The sequence below is a fragment of the Apostichopus japonicus genome, chromosome 17, assembly GCF_037975245.1.
Source record: "Apostichopus japonicus isolate 1M-3 chromosome 17, ASM3797524v1, whole genome shotgun sequence".
Taxonomy (NCBI): domain Eukaryota; kingdom Metazoa; phylum Echinodermata; class Holothuroidea; order Aspidochirotida; family Stichopodidae; genus Apostichopus; species Apostichopus japonicus.
The window spans coordinates 1206030-1225369 of record NC_092577.1 but is presented as its reverse complement, the minus strand read 5'-3'; the positions used below and the strand labels follow the sequence as shown (position 1 = coordinate 1225369).

At 39.8% G+C, this 19340-nt stretch overlaps 1 protein-coding gene across 7 annotated transcripts in view; it reads right to left on the bottom strand.

Annotated features, from left to right (window-relative positions):
* Window positions 1-19340, bottom strand: part of LOC139984806 (tolloid-like protein 2) — a 50126-nt gene that overhangs the window by 10345 nt on the left and 20441 nt on the right. For 2 of the 7 annotated variants that reach the window (XM_071998870.1, XM_071998871.1), the window contains exons 2-10: window positions 17336-17528; window positions 16931-16978; window positions 16160-16272; window positions 11991-12058; window positions 9985-10151; window positions 7233-8918; window positions 6158-6217; window positions 3016-3081; window positions 403-756 (exon numbers count right to left, since the gene is read on the bottom strand). In XM_071998870.1, the coding sequence (XP_071854971.1) occupies window positions 403-756; window positions 3016-3081; window positions 6158-6217; window positions 7233-8918; window positions 9985-10151; window positions 11991-12058; window positions 16160-16272; window positions 16931-16978; window positions 17336-17528 (2755 nt within the window). The remainder of the gene's footprint in view (window positions 1-402; window positions 757-3015; window positions 3082-6157; window positions 6218-7232; window positions 8919-9984; window positions 10152-11990; window positions 12059-16159; window positions 16273-16930; window positions 16979-17335; window positions 17529-19340) is intronic. The other 5 variants (XM_071998873.1, XM_071998874.1, XM_071998872.1 and 2 more) reach the window with 5 other exon arrangements.

The following is a 19340-nucleotide window of genomic DNA, read 5'->3' as shown; positions in this document are numbered from 1 at the left end:
GCATATAAATTCATGCAAAAATATGAAACATGAAAGGAGAACCACCAGTGTGCACACAGTGAAACTTATTTCCACAGCAGAGTAAGAAATGTTACGTAAACTCAACAAAGAGAATTGCCCTTGTGATTATTATGCAGATTAGCCACTTTAACTTCATTGATTGATTTATCCTCCAGAATAAAAGGTAAAGGTTAAGTTGAAGATCTGCGAGACACAAGTTCCATACATAGGGTGTCTTCCTTTCAACGTTGAAGGCATTTGACCTTTGACCCCGTGACCTTTGTACTCAGTTACCGCTGGTTACCACATTTTTTGATAGTATAGGTCAATAGTAACGTCACTTCGATGAGATGCCAAAAGCACGATGTAGATATCAAATACTAATCCTAAAGATAAACTTACTTGTTTCGAGGACAGAAACCAACCGAAGTCTCACTTCGAAGCCTATAGATGTGACCGCACCATCGGATACAAATCGTAACTGAATATTCCGGTCTTGTGATCTGATAGAGGGCGGTGTTGAAGATCCACTGAACCGTTGGTTTATTTGGCCTTCAGTAGGTATATCTACCTCAAGATAATCATCTCCCACGTCAAAAAAGACGAATTCCAGTAAAATAACCATATTTTCTGACGCGATACCAGTGATGCTCCAATGACAGTTGAGGTTATTTAAGTAACCCCTAGGGTAGCCGGGACTTGTAATGACCTTAACATCACCAGCTGATAGTATTTGCCCTTGTGAAATATCGCAACCTGAAGAAAATAAAAAAATATATAAGTATATATATATATATGTATATATTTATATACATATATAAAAAATATATCTTAATATCATTGGCCTCCGTCCGTCTGTGCAGACGATGGATTGCGTTCCGTTACTTTCGAGCAGCGTCTGCGGTGGCTGTACAGGCCTATCCTTGAGTGGCAGTCCTTAGCACAGTCAGTGCAGACATGGATGGTATCTTCTTTTGAGCTAGAGCTAGATTCCTTCCTTCTTTGGCGCTTGAGATCTTGCTGCTCTCTTCTGTCTTGCTCTGCTCTATGTATTCCCTGTTTCACTTCATGTCTCCAGGAGGGGCGATCTACTACTATATCTTCCCAGGTGTTGATGTCCATGTGGGCTGACAGGAGATCCCTTTTGCACAAGTCCTTGAATCTGAGCTGTGGGCGACCTGTGGATCTTGTGCCACACTCCAACTGACCATACAGTAGGTCCTTGGGGATGCGTCCTTTGTCCATACGGGAGACGTGTCCAAGCCAGCGTAGCAGACGTTCACTGAGCATTGCATAGATTGATGTTGACCTAGCCTTGCACAGAACATCGTTGTTGGTGACCTTGTCCTCCCATGTGTGGCCCATGATCTTGCGGAGGCATCTGAGATGGAAAGCATTTAGTCGGTGTTCTTGCCTGGTATATGTTATCCAAGTCTCGCTGCCATAGAGAAGCGTACTGAGAACACATGCTTGGTAGACTTTGAGCTTGGTGTGCAGCGTCAGGTTCTTATTCGTCCAGACTCTGGTGTTGAGTTTAGACATCACTGTGGCTGCTTTTCCAATGCGCCCGTTGATCTCACCATCCAGGGACAAGATGCTTGACATCAGAGAGCCCAGATATTTGAAGTTGTCCACTACTACAAGTGTGGCGTCAAGGATCCTGATTGCTGGAATAGATGAAGTGTTCTGTGCCATGACCTCTGTTTTCTTTATGCTGATGGTTAAGCCAAATTCTCTGCATGCCTGGGAGAAGCAGTCCATAAGATGCTGGAGTCCCTCTTCGGTGTGGCTGGTAAAAGCTGCATCATCAGCAAACAGCAACTCCCTTATCAGAACACGAGTGATCTTGGTCTTGGCTCGCAGACGGACTAGTTTAACAGTTTGCCATCGTGCCTGGTGTGGATATAGATCCCATCAGTAGAGGTCTGGAAGGCATACGACAGAAGCAGAGAGAAGAATATTCCGAACAGGGTTGGCGCAAGCACGCAGCCCTGCTTAACTCCACTTTTGGTCTCAAAGGGTTTGGATGTGCTGCCATTGAAGATGACTGTGCTCTTCATGTTTGTATGGAAGGACATGATGATGCTGAGGATTGTCGAAGGACATCCTATCCTCTGCAGCAGCTTGAAGAGTCCACTGCGGCTAACAAGATCAAAAGCCTTGGTAAGGTCGACGAAAGCTAGGAATAGTGGTTGTTGCTGTTCCCTGCACTTTTCTTGGAGCTGTCTCACAGAGAAAATCATGTCGATAGTGGACCTTCCTGATCTGAAGCCACACTGGGATTCTGGATACACCCTGTCAGCTAGCACCTGAAGTCTAGCTTGGACCTTGCCAACAATACTGAGGAGGGATATTCCACGATAATTATTGCAATCGCTCCTGTCACCCTTGTTCTTGAAGAGGGTCACTATCTTGGCATCACGCATGCTTTGTGGTACCTGTCCTTCTCTCCAGCAGAGGCAGATAAGCTCATGGAGATGGGGTAGAAGTGTAGCTTTTCCTTCTTTGATGACCTCAGGTGGAATGGCATCATTTCCTGGAGCTTTGCCGCTGGATAGTGCATCAATAGCTTTTTCAAGCTCAATCATTGTAGGCTCCTTGTCTAGGTTCTCTAGTACTGGTAGGACAGGGATGCAGTTGATGGCATCTTCGGAGACCGTGTTCTCTGTTGAGTATAACTCAAGGTAATGCTCCACCCATCTGTCCATCTGCTTGTTTGGGTCAGTGATGATCTCACCTGATTTTGTCTTCAGGGGTGCTGACTTCTTTACAGCTGGCCCTTAATATACATAGCTATATATATATATATATATATATATATATATTTATATTTATATATATATATATTTATATATTTATATATATATATATATATATATATATATACATAGACATAGAGACTGACCAACATACAAATATACTGATATACATGTGCTCAAACGTACAGTTAGATCGATTGATATACACAAAGACAATCCACGATTTTGTTTTATAGATTTGCCTAACAATTCTTACCTGGTAAGCTTTCTGTAGTTGTTGTCACAGTGGGTTGGGTAACGGATGGTGAAGTTTCCATACCACCTGTAAGGAAGAAAAATAGACCCGAAAAACACCAAATCAATTGAAAATCAATGTCACCATTATGCATTTTTAAAATAATGAAACGAATTTTAGATATTATTTTCTTGATTTTTTAAAGATTTTTAGCTTTTCTATCCATGCTTCCACTGCCTAACATTAACCATTTCCCTTTCAAGTGACTATAATACTGATGGACAAATGTATCGTCAGGTTTAAATGGAAAATGAGATGCATTTAAACTTATTTGTAGACAGTTTCTTCGTATCTTCCCCAGGAAAGTGTTGGAGAGTGACTTTCCTTCATGCTAACCAAGTTATATTGATTTCACACACTATTTCTAGAGTCAATTTCGATTTCGATAATTAATTCTCTGATGATACCACGATTTGCTTCCTTAGAACATGGGCCATACATGTTCTAACTTCAACGAACATTCCACCACACCCGCCCCACTCCCCAACCCCCTTTTTTCCTCCCGGAAGTATTCATTCGTCTAATTCATCGATATATGAAAGTACGTTTGAAGGTTTAAAACCACTAGGAAAGCTTTTTCGATAACTTCTAGCAATTTTATGCATGTTAAACTTTGGGGGCGAATACTGGTGAATTTTTACCTTTCATAACCTCTAATACAGTAGATATTATACCCCAGAAAACTTATGTAATTCTTCATGGTTCAGTTGCAAACTATTAAGGTATAGGCCAGATTCTCTCGTTCCAGATCTGTTTTTTGATGTCTCATCAACTGATAACTTTTACTACTCCATACCTGAACTAGTTTTGGTATTTACTACATTCCTCCCTTCCAGCTAGCTGTCTCTAATCAACGGATGCACCTCCAATCTACCTTAACTAAAGCATATTGGTATTTTATTTTAGCACTGCGCCCCCACTGACCCATTTCCGGGTCAATGCGTCCTTCCTAGTCTTTCTGCATCTACCATTTCTGAAGGTCTTTGTCTGTTAATTCTTCTGGATCCACCAAACTCGCTGGCCTCATCTCAGAGGTGTTTTAATTTTGTGGTGCTTAGATGCATCCTACAATTGTTAATCATCATCACCTATCTCTAGTATACTTGCTCAGTATCCTCTGAATCAGAGTTAGGAAGATTGGAGTACTTATATTGATTGGAGCAGAATTAGAGACAAGTAAGCGAATGCCTGAAATAAATGGGAACCTTTATTCACTTCATCGGTCGGAGACAATATGACCGTATTGTTACAAAATTTAACGCAAGGTGAATGCTTCCTTATCAGTTATTTGTTCACGATTTGGACTACACACCATTTGTTTAGAATATTCAGAATTGTGTTTACCTTGTGTGATCACCTCCCAAAAAGTCTAAAAAAAGAGTATTTATCGATGAAAGTAATTTACCCTGCCTGTGCAACACTGAAGAATGAAGGATAACACAGGATGCAGAGAATGTCAACACAAACTTGGTTAAAATTTGAAACTCGTAAACCCATATTAGCCCGGATTAGCTGGAAGCAGCTTAATGACGTACACATTTAATGTTGTGTTTGTTTATTTATATGTTTGAAAACGAAAGTGGCGTTGACTCGCTATATACTTTCAAACTTTTCTATCAGGAATTCTCTCACTATGTACCATTTACCCCTAATATAATCCTCTTGAACCCAACAAATATCTACTTTCGTGTAAAGTGGATTAAGTATTCTTTTTATTTAAAGTAAAGCGCTTTATAAATATGGATAATTACATGCAAGCATTGTATCGCGATTAGCTAGATATGTTAAAATCATGATCAAATCTGGTCACATTTTTCTACCATCTTTATATTCATCTTCCTCTTTTGGTTAAACTTTGATGATAACGTATAGCAAGTAACACATTGGTATAAGGAATTACAAGAGCTTACCGTTGATTGGATCGATATTATCGATCACATCCAATAAATCAATAACAATCCTGTATCGTATATTCCCCTCTGTTCCGTTTAATATCACTCTACTAGTATTGATACCTTCAATAATATGTTCGGAAAATTGGCTTCTTATTATCTCTTCCAGAGTAAGGTTTTCGTCAACTTTATCCAAAATATCTTCACAGACTTTAGATATCTCAAGAGTCATTTGACCGATCACGTGATCAGTGAACGATAGAAAACACAAAAGAAATAGGACACGCGATACTATATGAGAACTCATCATTTTAATCCTTCAAATATTATTCCTTTGAAAATGAAAAATCTCAGGAGATAATTCTCGCGAATGTGCGGAGTATCTCTGTGTTTGTTGTTGTTTTTGTGTTGTCGTAAGTGGACAGATTCGGTCAGAGTTCTTTTAGACAAATAGAAAAGTCACTTTGTAATAATTACAGCCAAACGACCGCTTCTCTGTTGACTACACGTATACTGTAAAGCTGTGTGTGTATGGGTTTATATACTTGTTTGTGTGCGAGGTTGCAGACCACAACAAATTTTACGCTATAACACAAGAAACTGTTTACAAAATTAACTTGGTGATTGAATCATCAACCCACCTGTTTTGTGTTTTTATGTATTGGCAATTATTGTTAATATAGAAAAGGCTGTAGATACAAATGCATATAGTTTAGCCTAAAGGCAAGTTATAACGCCCGTCAAGCGTTCACCACTGTTCTTGTATGAAAGACTCCTTTGCAAATCTAAGTGTATTGATACCATCACAAGTTAATACCTGCATTGATGTCCAGTAAGTTTGTATAGCAGGAATTTGGCTTTTAAGTTGCATGGCCCTGGTTTTGGAAGGTTCTCTTTGTTATCATAATAATAGGGCTGAGGTGAATAATATTCTCATTCATACTGAACTAATAATAATACGCTATTTGAGATTTTAGTTTGCGTTCGAATATTGACTGTTGAACGTAGGATACCACCAATTTGTAAAGTGGTAATGCGGTCTTCCTTTTACCGTTGAGCATGCGTACTGTAGAGCAACTGGTAGTCGACATCATATGCATATCAAATGTATGCATGTGACGTCATAGCTATAGGTATACAAGGTGGATGCAAGAGTGAGGGAGGTTCGGGAAAGTGACGGGTGGATAGGCGAAGGATCCGAAAATACTTACCTATCGATGTGGTCATCATCTGGGTCGTCTGCTCGGGTGTAACCGTGGATGACATCAACACTGGCAGGGAAGATGAAATTTGTATGGTCATTGTAGGCTTCGGTACATTTGAAGTTTTGATTTCAATATTTGAATATTGCGATCATATTTCTAGAATGTTAACTTTATTATAGATCACATTCACCTGCTGTCTCCAGTATATGCAACTATCTATACCATACATTCATTATAAAAACTGGGATCGCAAAACGGATAGCTAGCTATGTTCCACACGTCACTTTTTTCTTAGCAGAATTCATAATTGGAACATTTGTATCTAACCAGTGGTGAATTCATACAATGAGTCAATGTAAAAGTTCCTCATAACGTGGACTTGATTTTAGACACGAACTATTAGATGGCCCATTCCACACTTATTGCACTTTGTTGTTTCCGGTTGAAAGAATCTAGCCGGATATGACGTTACATGTATACATTATAGTGTCACAAAAATTCAAGATTAAATCGCTTTATTAACATGACAAGTTGTATGCGAGTTAAGGTTTATAATATGAAGCTTTTCTTTTTTTGTAACTGCATGCTTACGACAAACATTCAGCAACATGCAAAAAGGTAGAACCAAATTTAATGGTCTGCGGAATATCTATAAATAAATGCCTCCTCTCAAATAATACATTTTAACATATTTACCTAATAACCTCGTAAATTGGTAGCGTTTTAGCATTGCGCCACCTATAACCCACTTCCGGGTCATTACCCACTTTTTTTTACCGAATCTACAATTTTGAATTAAAACACCTGCTTTCCCGTCAGGATTTACACTGATATGCATGTACGAATCGTCGTATATATAGGTTTGGCGTGACTCGTAGTCATTCCTGTTATCAAGTGAGTATTGATATACGTTTGACTGTAATATTTCCAAGCACTGTCTAAGTTTCCTTTGTAAACTTCAATATGTTTGCCACTGAATGTGGCAGTTTAGGTAAGTGGGAAAGTGCATGATTTGATAGGAGACAGTTATGAGAGTGACTCATGTATATTTGAATTTAATTACTGAATACACATATATTACCTGTCCTGGAAGTTTGAAAAGTTGACACAGAAGGAGCAAACGGAGTAGAGTATGCGTGGAAAGAAGTTGCAGGCGTTACATATAAAGAAGACGATTGGACAAGAGGCAATGACGTAGATGAGGTTAGCAACAATGTAGTACTGGCGATGCGAGAGCTGCCCATGATAGGCAAAGGACTCGTAGGACTAACAAGGTGAGAGGTAGGAAGTGACGTAGTAAATTGACTGCTGGTTAATAGGGAGGACACAAGCATAGGCGAGGTGGAGGTACTTGACAACGGGGCCACATTCGATGACGCAGTGTTCTTTGTTTGAGAAACAATTAAAGTTGGGCTGGTAGTTAACATCACAGTAGCTTGCTTCAAACTGGTCGTCAGATGTGACGATGATGTTTCAACTGCTTGGCTGGAGCTGATAAAGCCAGGTGTTGGTTGCAAGGTAAGTGACTTCATAATAGTACTCGAACGACTTGGGAAAACATTTGGCTTCCCTGAAGTCATGGAAGTGGTCGCTGAATATGGTGACGAAGGTGAAACAGTGTTTTGATCTAATGACAATGTTGTGCTAACTGATGACGTCACTTGTTGTATAGTACTTGGTGAAGACGCCGTTATAAATGATGACGACGGTGACATCGTCTGTAACGACGTTGATGATTTTGACGGTAGAGGGGGCATATGGGAAAATGCTACGGTATTGGTCTGAATTGGAATGCTAGCAGAGGGAAATGCACTAGGCATATGGGACGTCCGTGTCAACTGAGGTCGATTTGAACTAACATGCATTGGTGACGTCATGCCGAAGTTATCAGAAATGAGAAGTAAAGAGTCAATAGTAGAGCTTTTCAAACCGCTGCTAATTGATATAGATGGCGGTATACTGGAAAGAAAAGTAGAACGAATACTAGTTCCTGATGGTACCGGTGGTGTTGAAAGTAATGGTGGCTGAGACACATTCGGAAGTGACGTCGACGGACGTGACGACACAGGGGGCATTGACGAATCAAATATGATATTGGTCGAAACACGACCTGTTCTATACGTCTGTGAGGAATTTGATCCTTGGGGTAGACTCGAAAGTAAAGTAACATGCATAGATGACGTCATGCTTACATCATCGGTAATGGAAGATAAAGCAGCAGCGGTGGGAGAGATTTTCAGACTATTGCTGCTAGTAAATATAGAGGGAGGCATGCTAGGCATTAAAGCAGTTATACTACCAGTACGTTTTGACGATATTGTAGTAGATGGTTGAAGAGCCGCAGTAGTCGATCTTGTAGGGGGCGCTGTTTGCATCTGAGTTGTAGTTGGCTGGGCAGACGAGCTCATTGATGTTGACGTCATCGTCGTCGTTTTTGCCGCCATTGTTGATGATAGGGAAGGTGCAGTAGACGTGGTTGTCGGTACAGCTGCCTGTGACGTAATGATTGATGACGTCATCATAGTCATCTCAACGGAAGGTGTCATCGACGTCGTCTGCGATGACGTTACTGACGAACTTGCAGGTGTGAGTGTAGATATTGACGACGACACTGCAGGAGTCGATGTAGGTGATGATGTAGGTGTAGGCGACAGAGGCTGTGAAGTCGATGACGACATAACTGTAGATGGTGATGACGTCATTACAGGTGTGCTTGTCGGTCTCGGGTCGGAACAAGAAATATTTTGCAAACTAGTTTGTTGTGGAGCTGCAAGATATAAGTACAAAGGATTTTCTGTCATTACAAAGGTGTAAGCGCTTTGAAACGCTGTATTACGTGCAATATAAATGTAATTTATTATTGTTATTATTAATCGAATAATGCAACTTGCACTCCTATACGGCTGTAATGAATTTTATAGGTTACTCTGTCTATCACAATGTCCACAATAGTTCATGTCATGAGTATCTCACAGAGTTAAAGGATATAACTGACTTGTAGGAACACATTGAGGTCATTGGCGTGAAGACACTTCGGGCTCGGGGGGGGACCTATGTCACGGGGCCTCCCTTAACTTAACTTAACTATAAAATCATGAAAACGAAACTGGTTCCTGCATTCCTAACATACCTGTACCTAGTAATTGACCACGGTCTCGTGGATGCATCCCCAATTTGTTGAGCAACCTTTCACATTTTTCTTTCAATTATATATATTAAATGTGAACGTCAGGTATTGACACTGAGCTGAAGTCATGTCAATCCATTTCAATAACACAAAATAAACTTTGTAAATAAATTTAAAACATAGTACTTGAAGCACACGTGGGTCGATGATGTCATATTTAAACTTGCTAAAGTCATCAGTTTTATGGGTAAGGGAACATCAATACGTTTATATCTACTAATTGGAATCAGATTTTCGAAGCTGTTTGGGGAAATTGGTCATCGCAGCCATCTCTATATCACACCGATTGATCATAATTGCAAGGCGTTCTTCTCATGGCTGTGAGGAGTGGGCTGAGGGGTGGGATGAGGGGTGGGCGGAACGCCTTGGAAAAATTGTCCATCGCAGCAATCTCTATCACACATATTGATTATAATGGATGGGCGTGCTTCTCTTGGCTTTCAGAGTGGGCTGAGCGGTGGGCTGAGGGTGGGCTGAGGGTGGGCTGAGGGGTGGGCAGAGGGGTGGGCTGCGGGGTGGGCTGAGCGGTAAGCTGAGAGCCTGGGATAAAGTTGTTCGTCACAGTTATCCCTATTAGAGACCAATTGTGGTGTTTCGGCTTGTTTCTCTTTTAAATATTAAGTACTTTATTGACTTAATAACTTACCTGCTTCAATTACCAAATTATTCTGAGAGATAATTAACTCATCCCCTACCACCGTGTTCGGAGAACCTGATGACGTCAGGGCTTCCTGCACTGTTTGGATGACGTCATCCTGGGTCATCAATGGTTCACAGAACAGTAGTAAAAAGTCTAAGATAACACTTCCAGATCTACACAGAGGGGGATGAAACAATCAAAATAATAATAATACTAATAATACTAATACTAATACTACTGCTACTACTACTACTACTACAACTACTACAACTACTACTACTACTACTACTACTACTACAAATACTACTACTACTACTACTACTACTAATAATAATAATAATAATAATAATACTAATAAAACTAACTAATAATACTAATACTAACACTAATACTTATACTAATACTAATACTACTACTACTACTACTACTACTAATAATAATAATAATAATAATAATAATAAAGCAAGCCCCCCTCCCCAATAGAAAAACAAAAGAAGAAATTGACTTAGCATCACGATAGTCGTGAAGGGGCGTTTCGTTAAACTTACTTTTGATATTTTTCTGTAATTCGGAGACAACTTGAAATAGGCGATAGTTTATGCTTACATTTTATGTTTCTGTATATAGCCTTTATTAACATTATATGATTCATTTTATGTTGTTGTTTCTCATTTATTCATTACACTAAATCATAAGCTCTTTAACCTGTTCTAATGTATATGTTATTTCATACTCGTTAACAAATTACAGTATATATTTCTAGCTAGCTTTGTACGTGAAAGTTCCGTACTATTATATGGTGTACATCTATTACGATATTATTATTATTTGCTCATTAGTGATGTAATAGTTCTTGTTTTGATGGACCGATACTTAACCAGATGACAGAATATATCTCACCTTGATCACTTGCCTTTATGCAATTTACATTTACATAATAAAACACCGTGCTGTAGGCCTCTCATACATTTGGAATCCTTATATTGTCAATTTAATATTTCATGAGTGTTTTTCCATATTTAGCATCATTTCATGCCCTTTCAAGTTAATGAGAGAAATAAAGAGTAATTGACATTTATCTCTGTGATCATAGTGTCGTCATGACAACACAGTGTCTTTCCTCTCGGATGTACCATTTTGTTCCATTAAGGGAGCAACCATTTACATTTAAAAATGAATATTACTTGTCAAACCGAGAGGTAAAAATGTCAACTAATGAACACAGGTTATTTGTACTGTATAATATTTTAGCTGTGAATAATAATAAAAATAAATAAGAGACTTTCTCGTTTTATCAAATGAAATGTGATGCACGTATAATATGATATAATGGTTGTAGGTCTAGCTTACGTGTGTTAGCTTAACTGTTGCTTCTTACAAAGTAACCAATGGTCTCGATATAATAAGCATATTCTGCTACAACAGAAATTAAACATATAACAAATCTATGTACATTAAGTTAACATTTACTAGTAAATTTATAACAAATATGAATATATGATCTAACGAATGATCTATATGGTATAATTCATGATCCGTTTGCATGGGTTCATATATATATATATATATCGGTCTGTTTGTATGTGCTCATAGTGTGCGTGACCACAAGCATGGTCTGCATGCATAATCTCAATCATGAATTGTATACATGATTTGTGTGTCTGGTCTGTCGCATGATCTGTGCGCATGATCAGGCATTATCTGTACGCATGATCTCAGGCATGATCCATTGCATGACCTGTACGCATGATCTGTACGCAGGTATATTCTGTTTGCTGGTCTCACCTATGATCTGTATTCATTATCTCACATATGATAAGTGTATGGTCTCTCGGATGATATATACGCATGTTCTGTCTATACGTCGTATCCCCTTCCCATACCACTATCCCTGCTCTTCGACCCCCTGCTTCACCTGCACCCCCCCCCTTCCCTGTACATTATCACGACTATACACGATATACTTCAGATGACATTCTAAATTGTGTTTTCAATTAAACTGAGCCATTTACCTCACGTTTGTGATTTCAACTCCTCTGTATTTATCCATCAAGTCAGTCTGTGAAAGCACTGAAGCAATCTAAAGAAAGAATGAAACAGACCATATCATTTTATGATTGATCGATTGATCGATTGATCGAGTCAGTCTGTGAAAGCACTGAAGCAATCTAAAGAAAGAATGAAACAGACCATATCAATATTATGATTGATAGATTGATCGATTGATCGAGTCAGTCTGTGAAAGCACTGAAGCAATCTAAAGAAAGAATGAAACAGACCATATCAATATTATGATTGATAGATTGATAGATTGATCGATTTCATGATCATTTCAACGGATCACACGTAGAATGATTGATGTCACTCTATAATTCCACGCAAACGGCTTGATCGAGTTCGTTTCCGTGGTTACTCAATCACTAGGGTTGGTTTTATGAACCAGATACATTTAGGGGAAGAAGGTCTGCTAAATAGAGCCTGGGTTCCGCAAACCAAACGTTATTTTCATCGAGTTCCTAATACATCTTCGGACTAGGTCCTATATAACATCAGGCCTACCACGTGGTGATAACTAGGAGAGTGAAAAGCCTTGGGCAGTATCTATAGCGTATCTGGAACGAAAAGATATTGCAAATAAACTCCATTTGCCCTTTGCCAAGTCAGTCGAATTTGAAATGAATGGCGAGAAGTTATTCACCCCTGTCGGTAGAGCAAAGACTAACTCTATACAATAGCTATATACATATCTCAAAGGGAGTTGTTATGCCTAATTGGCCTTTGATATGTGGAACTATCTAACCTCACTCGAAATTTGGCAAAAACCCAAGGCTACGATTCACCTTACCGGATTTGGGTTGTTTACATATCACACTTGTTCACAATGTCAACAATACACATTTTCAGTAAGGCTTATGTGGCTCGCATTAACCAATTCAAATTTTGCTGAATAAATACCTGTAGAATCATAACATTGCTGGAACGACATGTTTGCTTTTCTGATCCATGCCCTACATATTCTGATATCATAAACATACCAATGAGAAAAGTTCAAGGACAAAAATATAGATGGTATCATAAGGAACTAGGAAAATGTTGATCTATTTTATGAATTTTCTCAGTTTCGCTGTCATATTTGAACAATGTCGATACTATTTCCCTACACAGGCGCTTAGGAGCCGGGTATGTGTGCCAGGGTTACTCATACATTATATTTCTGCCATATATGTTGGTGCTTGAAAACCGCCGCGAGGGGGATGAGAAACATATGAAGATGTAGCAATAGCCAAATCTTTCGCCCCACCTGGACCTCCAGCAGCTGGGTTCGCCCACCATTGGCGACCTTTTTCATCCTTATTCAATATCACTTGTACCCCCACTCACCTTCATCACAAAACCCTTCCAGTACCTGTGCTACGTATACATAGCTTAATCCTCGAAATTATCCCAAACGTTCTACTGGCTCCACGGTCCAACCATGGAGCTATAAACCTGGGATCCTAGGTTTATAGCTCCATGTTCCAACACACCATAGAATTGGAGTTGTACTTCAATACTTCAAAACTACGACATAGTCACTGACATAGTCACTAGTACTACTAATCCAGTCAAGAAATTGAAGACCCTCTTCTAGAATCCTCTTCTAAAGTCCTCTTCTAGGCCAAATATTAGTGTATTTCTATCTCTGTAATGTAGTTGGTGTATACAAATCGCTAATGGGAAACAAGAAATAAGGACTCCCTCCCTCCCACCTCACTCCCCTCCTTGCTACCTCTTCCATACGTTGTCAGTAACACAGAAACACAGCACCCTTTGCCCCATCACAAATACCCCCTCCCATGCCCCTGCTCATAGGCGTACGGGACCATTTCGGTTTGGGGGGCAGAAACTTTTGTGCCCAAAATTCCCGTGACACTATCTAAGCGGAGCGCCACCATCGGTTGGCGCGTAGCGTACAAGAATTTTTTGGGCAAAGTATGCCTCTCAGATTGCTGGAAATGGCGCTTCTGAGGCCTTGCAAGTTGCATCTAAACATTCTTATATTATAATCTCACGTTTTAGAAATTTACACTTCCCCCAAAATTTGGTAAATTAGAAGAAGAAAAGATGGTAACATCACTTTGAAGGAGAAATATAGGACAGTATATTTTTTAACTCCTAATTAGTTACGGTATTTATTATTTTAACACAGTACTCAGCTACCCCCAGAAAAACATACATTGTTCAACGACACGTAGGCGAGAAAATGTCGCTGTGTCGGGTGAGACTGCAATTTAACTAACAAAAAAGTATAAAAAATAACAAAGAATATGATAAACCTGTACTTTTAGGCTTGTAGGCACTCCCCCTCTCCCCACCATCCATAAAAAAGAAAATGTTTCTTATATACACTCATGTCTGGGATGTCCAGGTATACAGTTGACTAGTTAGAAAAAAATGTTTACTGCGGGGTTTTTTCACTTCAGAGACTGCTAATCTCCATGCATGCTTGTCACCACGATTGTGAGCGGCGTTCCCTGTTAATAATTTTGGGCGATAGTGCCAAAAGCGTGGTAGCCCAGATGAGCTGCGCTTACGGTGGTGTTACACGGAAATATTCGGGCATCATGATGCTAAATAAAGAGAATCTTTAGGCCTATATTAATATTAATGTCACAAAACAAATAACACAGAACGATCTCCACGGAATTTTCGGGCAAAAATATGAAAAAGATTCGGGCAAGCTACTACATGTTTATATATATATTTTTTTCTCCTCTTAGGCTGCCCGAATTTTTCAGGACTTTTGCCCGAATTTCTTTTCCTCTGGAAATTTGGGGGGGGGGGGGGGAGTCTGCCCCCTGCCCCCCCCCCCCGCCTCGTACGCCTATGCCCCTGCTACAGACAAACATGGAGCTAGATATCCACGTTCCAAACCACATATAGACGAGATGTTGAATTGGACTGCTTCTCTATAGGTTATACTGATCATTTCTACTCTGACGTATTTACTATAACACTACTGGTCCTTTCAAGAAACTGAGAGCTTGACCGCATTTTTGCTTTAGTGAGCGGTAATCGATTAATATCCCGTCCTAGATCAAATCTTAGACTATTTCTGAAAGGGAATGCTAATCTAAGATCACGGAATAAAGAACTCCAGCATACACTAGTTCAGGTTTGACGTATTTTCGTCCATAATCTCTGTCTTTTTTTAATTACAGTCACATTGCAATGACAACGCACACACACACACTACTGAAGCTGAAGGTTTGTCGTAAGAAAACATAGAGTTGTATTAAAATCGATTGCTTGTAGTGTGAATAATATCACGTGACACCCCGATTTACAGGATTTGGGCTATGATTAATAACAAACAGAGAGTGAGTTTTCACACTGTATTATTGAATGCTGAAAGGGGCGTGGCTTAGTACAATAATATCGTGTAACGGACTACACTATACATGTGAAAGTAGGTATCACAGTTTTAACCATGCATGGAGGCAGTAGCAACTGATTATTCTCACACTGCCTAGATATACTTCTGGTTTGGGGGTCAAGGTGACAATGTGAGGTCAAGGGGAGGGAGGGAGGGAGGGAGGGAGGGAGGGAGGGAGGGAGGGAGGGAGGGAGGGAGGGAGGGAGGGAGGGAGGGAGGGAGGGAGGGAGGGAGGGAGGGAGGGAGGGAGGGAGGGAGGGAGGGAGGGAGGGAGGGAGGGAGGGAGGGAGGGAGGGAGGGAGGGAGGGAGGGAGGGAGGGAGGGAGGGAGGGAGGGAGGGAGGGAGGGAGGGAGGGAGGGAGGGAGGGAGGGAGGGAGGGAGGGAGGGAGGGAGGGAGGGAGGGAGGGAGGGAGGGAGGGAGGGAGGGAGGGAGGGAGGGAGGGAGGGAGGGAGGGAGGGAGGGAGGGAGGGAGGGAGGGAGGGAGGGAGGGAGGGAGGGAGGGAGGGAGGGAGGGAGGGAGGGAGGGAGGGAGGGAGGGAGGGAGGGAGGGAGGGAGGGAGGGAGGGAGGGAGGGAGGGAGGGAGGGAGGGAGGGAGGGAGGGAGGGAGGGAGGGAGGGAGGGAGGGAGGGAGGGAGGGAGGGAGGGAGGGAGGGAGGGAGGGAGGGAGGGAGGGAGGGAGGGAGGGAGGGAGGGAGGGAGGGAGGGAGGGAGGGAGGGAAGAAGGCAGGAAGGCAGGGAGGGAGAAGAAAAAATCAGTCTTACTTTCTTTGAAAATCTATTTTCAAGGTCAATGTAATCCTTGCTGGTTGGGTCTGAAAGACTTGATTGGTAGTCAAGATTAACAATTGTGATGGTTACTGAGAGGATGAACGTTCCTGGAAAATAAGAACCATTAATTAATATATGTTTAGTACATTCTACTGAGCACTACACTACTCTAAGGTAATGTGAATTATATAAAAGTTGTTATATCTCTCACGAAAGAGATCATATATCTCTCACGTGATTGTACAAAGGACCTACAAGTTCTAATTACCGGTACTTTTTTCTTGTCCTAATATGTGTGCTTTGGCTTTAAGTTACGTTTTCTTACTTCTTTTGAATTGAATAAATAAGTTGGAAAAATATGCAGTTGTTTAATATTTCCCAGTATTTCCAACCTGTGGATAAATATTTCCCAGTGGCGGGAAATACAGGGCGGTATTTCCCGCCACCGGTATTTCCCGCCACCGGTACCCTGGAATTAATACCGCAGTTTGAATAAAATGATGGAGGATTAAGAAACATTTCTCCTGAAGTAGAGATCAGGATCACAATATGAATTCTGCATGTTGTTGTTGTTTAATGATTTACAGCAAACACCTCTTTGTGTTGTTTACAAGCAGTAATACTTTAAGAATTGCACTTGCGCGTTAAAGTATCGAGGCATTTACTCGTGAATAAATTTGCATAAATTAAACTTCCGGAAGGCAGTGAAAGAAAATGGAGAAACCGATTGACTAATGCATTTAAAGCACATCGGGATCTTAATACCTTTCAGTTCTGTTTGTAGTTCCCTGTCGGGTCCAGCTTCTTGTCCATCTAAAAAAGAAATAAGTAAATAAAAATAAATAAATAACAGAATTTAGAGTAGAAGAAGAGACAGATGGTAAAGGTTTTGAAACTTGTTTTGAAACAAAATTGTTTTGTTGAAAATACAAATTAACCTTAATTAACACGCACAGTTAATACAATAGCGAATGAACAAAACTGGTATATCTTGAGTTGCTTGGTATATATGTAGATAACATTCGAAACTAGACTCTCATCATAATCTAGATAATTATCATAACAATATAGTTCATTAACATTACAATATAGTTCATTATCATTACAATAGAGTCGTTTATCTTCCCGAATCTGTCTTGTTTGTTACTGTTGTTGAACTTGTTGACTTACCTAACAAGAAAATCAGCACAAACATAACGGCACCAAGAATAAGTATTAAGGCAAGAAATACAATGATGGAACATATCGCTGAATGCTTCGTGTTCCTGTAGTCAACTTCTAAAAATCTTCTCGTCTGGTTTGCTGTATTATCTGTAGGTTGGTCATTTTCATTGGGCGACTTTGACGCTTCAAGGTCATTAGTCTGCATATTGAGAATAAAGAGAGGGAAAAACAGATAAGTTATAACATGGATATTACATGATTAATTGATATCAATCGTTTAATAATGTTCAAACTATACCACACATCATGATATTCGATCTTGTGCAATCACTATATATATATATATATCAAACCATGCACGTGGACACCGTACCGTACTGCACGAGCCTCGAAAAAACTACCACCACTGTAACATAAGGATACATAAACGTTGGAATGCTTAACTGTAGTGGTAATGTGTGTCAAAACGATATTCTATTCCACATCAGGTTCTCTCGTTATGGTAACATTCACTATCGTGTTTGTAATTAAACTGGAGATGTTTTGTGTTGAAACTAGACGCATTCTGAGTGAAAATAGGGCAAATGTTTGGAAACATCGCAAATTACCGTTACTTAGGGTACACTGATTCTCTGTGGATGATATTTTTATGTACCTAATACACGGAAGTTGTATTGTAATACTTTCTGACCTAATTCAAAATTGCTTTCACGAAATATAGGGTGGAAGTCTTGTATGTATCACGAAAAGACCTAATTTACTTGTCAAAACGACAGCCCCATATTTCCAATATATGTGTATATAAATAACTAAATATATAAATAGGCCTATATTATGTATATATATATATATATATATATATATATATATATATATATATATATATAGGTATAAATCATATATATATATATATATATATATATATATATATATATATATATATATATATATATATATATATATATATATTTATATATGACACAGAGGCCCGCTAAGAAGAGATTTCGTCTGAGATGTTGCAACTGCACATGCGAAAATTATAAACGTAATTGAGATGATGAGGATCGCAGCCTACAGTATAGGCCTTTATGGATACGAGGTTGCCAAAGGACAATAACTACTCTCCTTTTCATGCATTAAATTAAATTAAATTTTTGAAATGGGAATTTTGAAAGTCATTTTAAGAAATAAAAATTTATTAAAATCATTTCACAGGAATCGAGACAATGATGACGATCCAATCATCTTCTGCATATTTACCCATTCTCTTGTTGTTATTACTTGACATGACCCGGAAGTAATGCGTGCGCACGCGCAGTTGGGATCACGAACAGTTTAAAATGAGGTGAATTAATTGTGACCAGTGACCTATAAATGCTGCATAGAGAGTATAATATTGGCTTTAGCGTCACTTTCATCAGCTTCTTAACCGTAGGAATTAATCCCTTACAGGCATAACGGTCAGTTCTGAATTTTGACATATAAGAAAAGAGTTTTCCACGTATACGCATAATAATAAACACATACTTTAATTTGTGTGGTTAGCTTAGTAAACAGCACATTTCAGCTTAGTGTTACATAAGGTCAGTAGTTCTCGTCACAGGGATTGACAAGAGTGCTTACGAAAAAGCAGTGGCGTAGGAAGGTACTTTTGAGTGGGGGGGGGGGGGCTGAAGACTGATGGCCGGCCTGGGGAATGATGCATTTCCAGGTGGCCTCAGATGCAATTTGGTGCAATATAGCACACTTCAACACCCCACTCCATTTTGTAAATAATTTTGCATTTTCACCTGGCCTTTGATGCAATTTGGTGCTCCAAATGAGTTTTTTTTTCTCATTTGGAAATGAAAAAGGGGTTTTCTGACTTGCGGAGCGGGGGGGGGGGGCGGAAAGATACTTCCGCCCACCATATTTTTCACTGGGGGCTGGCGCCCCCCACCAGCCCCCGGTTACTACGCCCTTGCGAAAAAGGGAATAAGGCACAAACATCTAATAAGATGTTAATAATGTC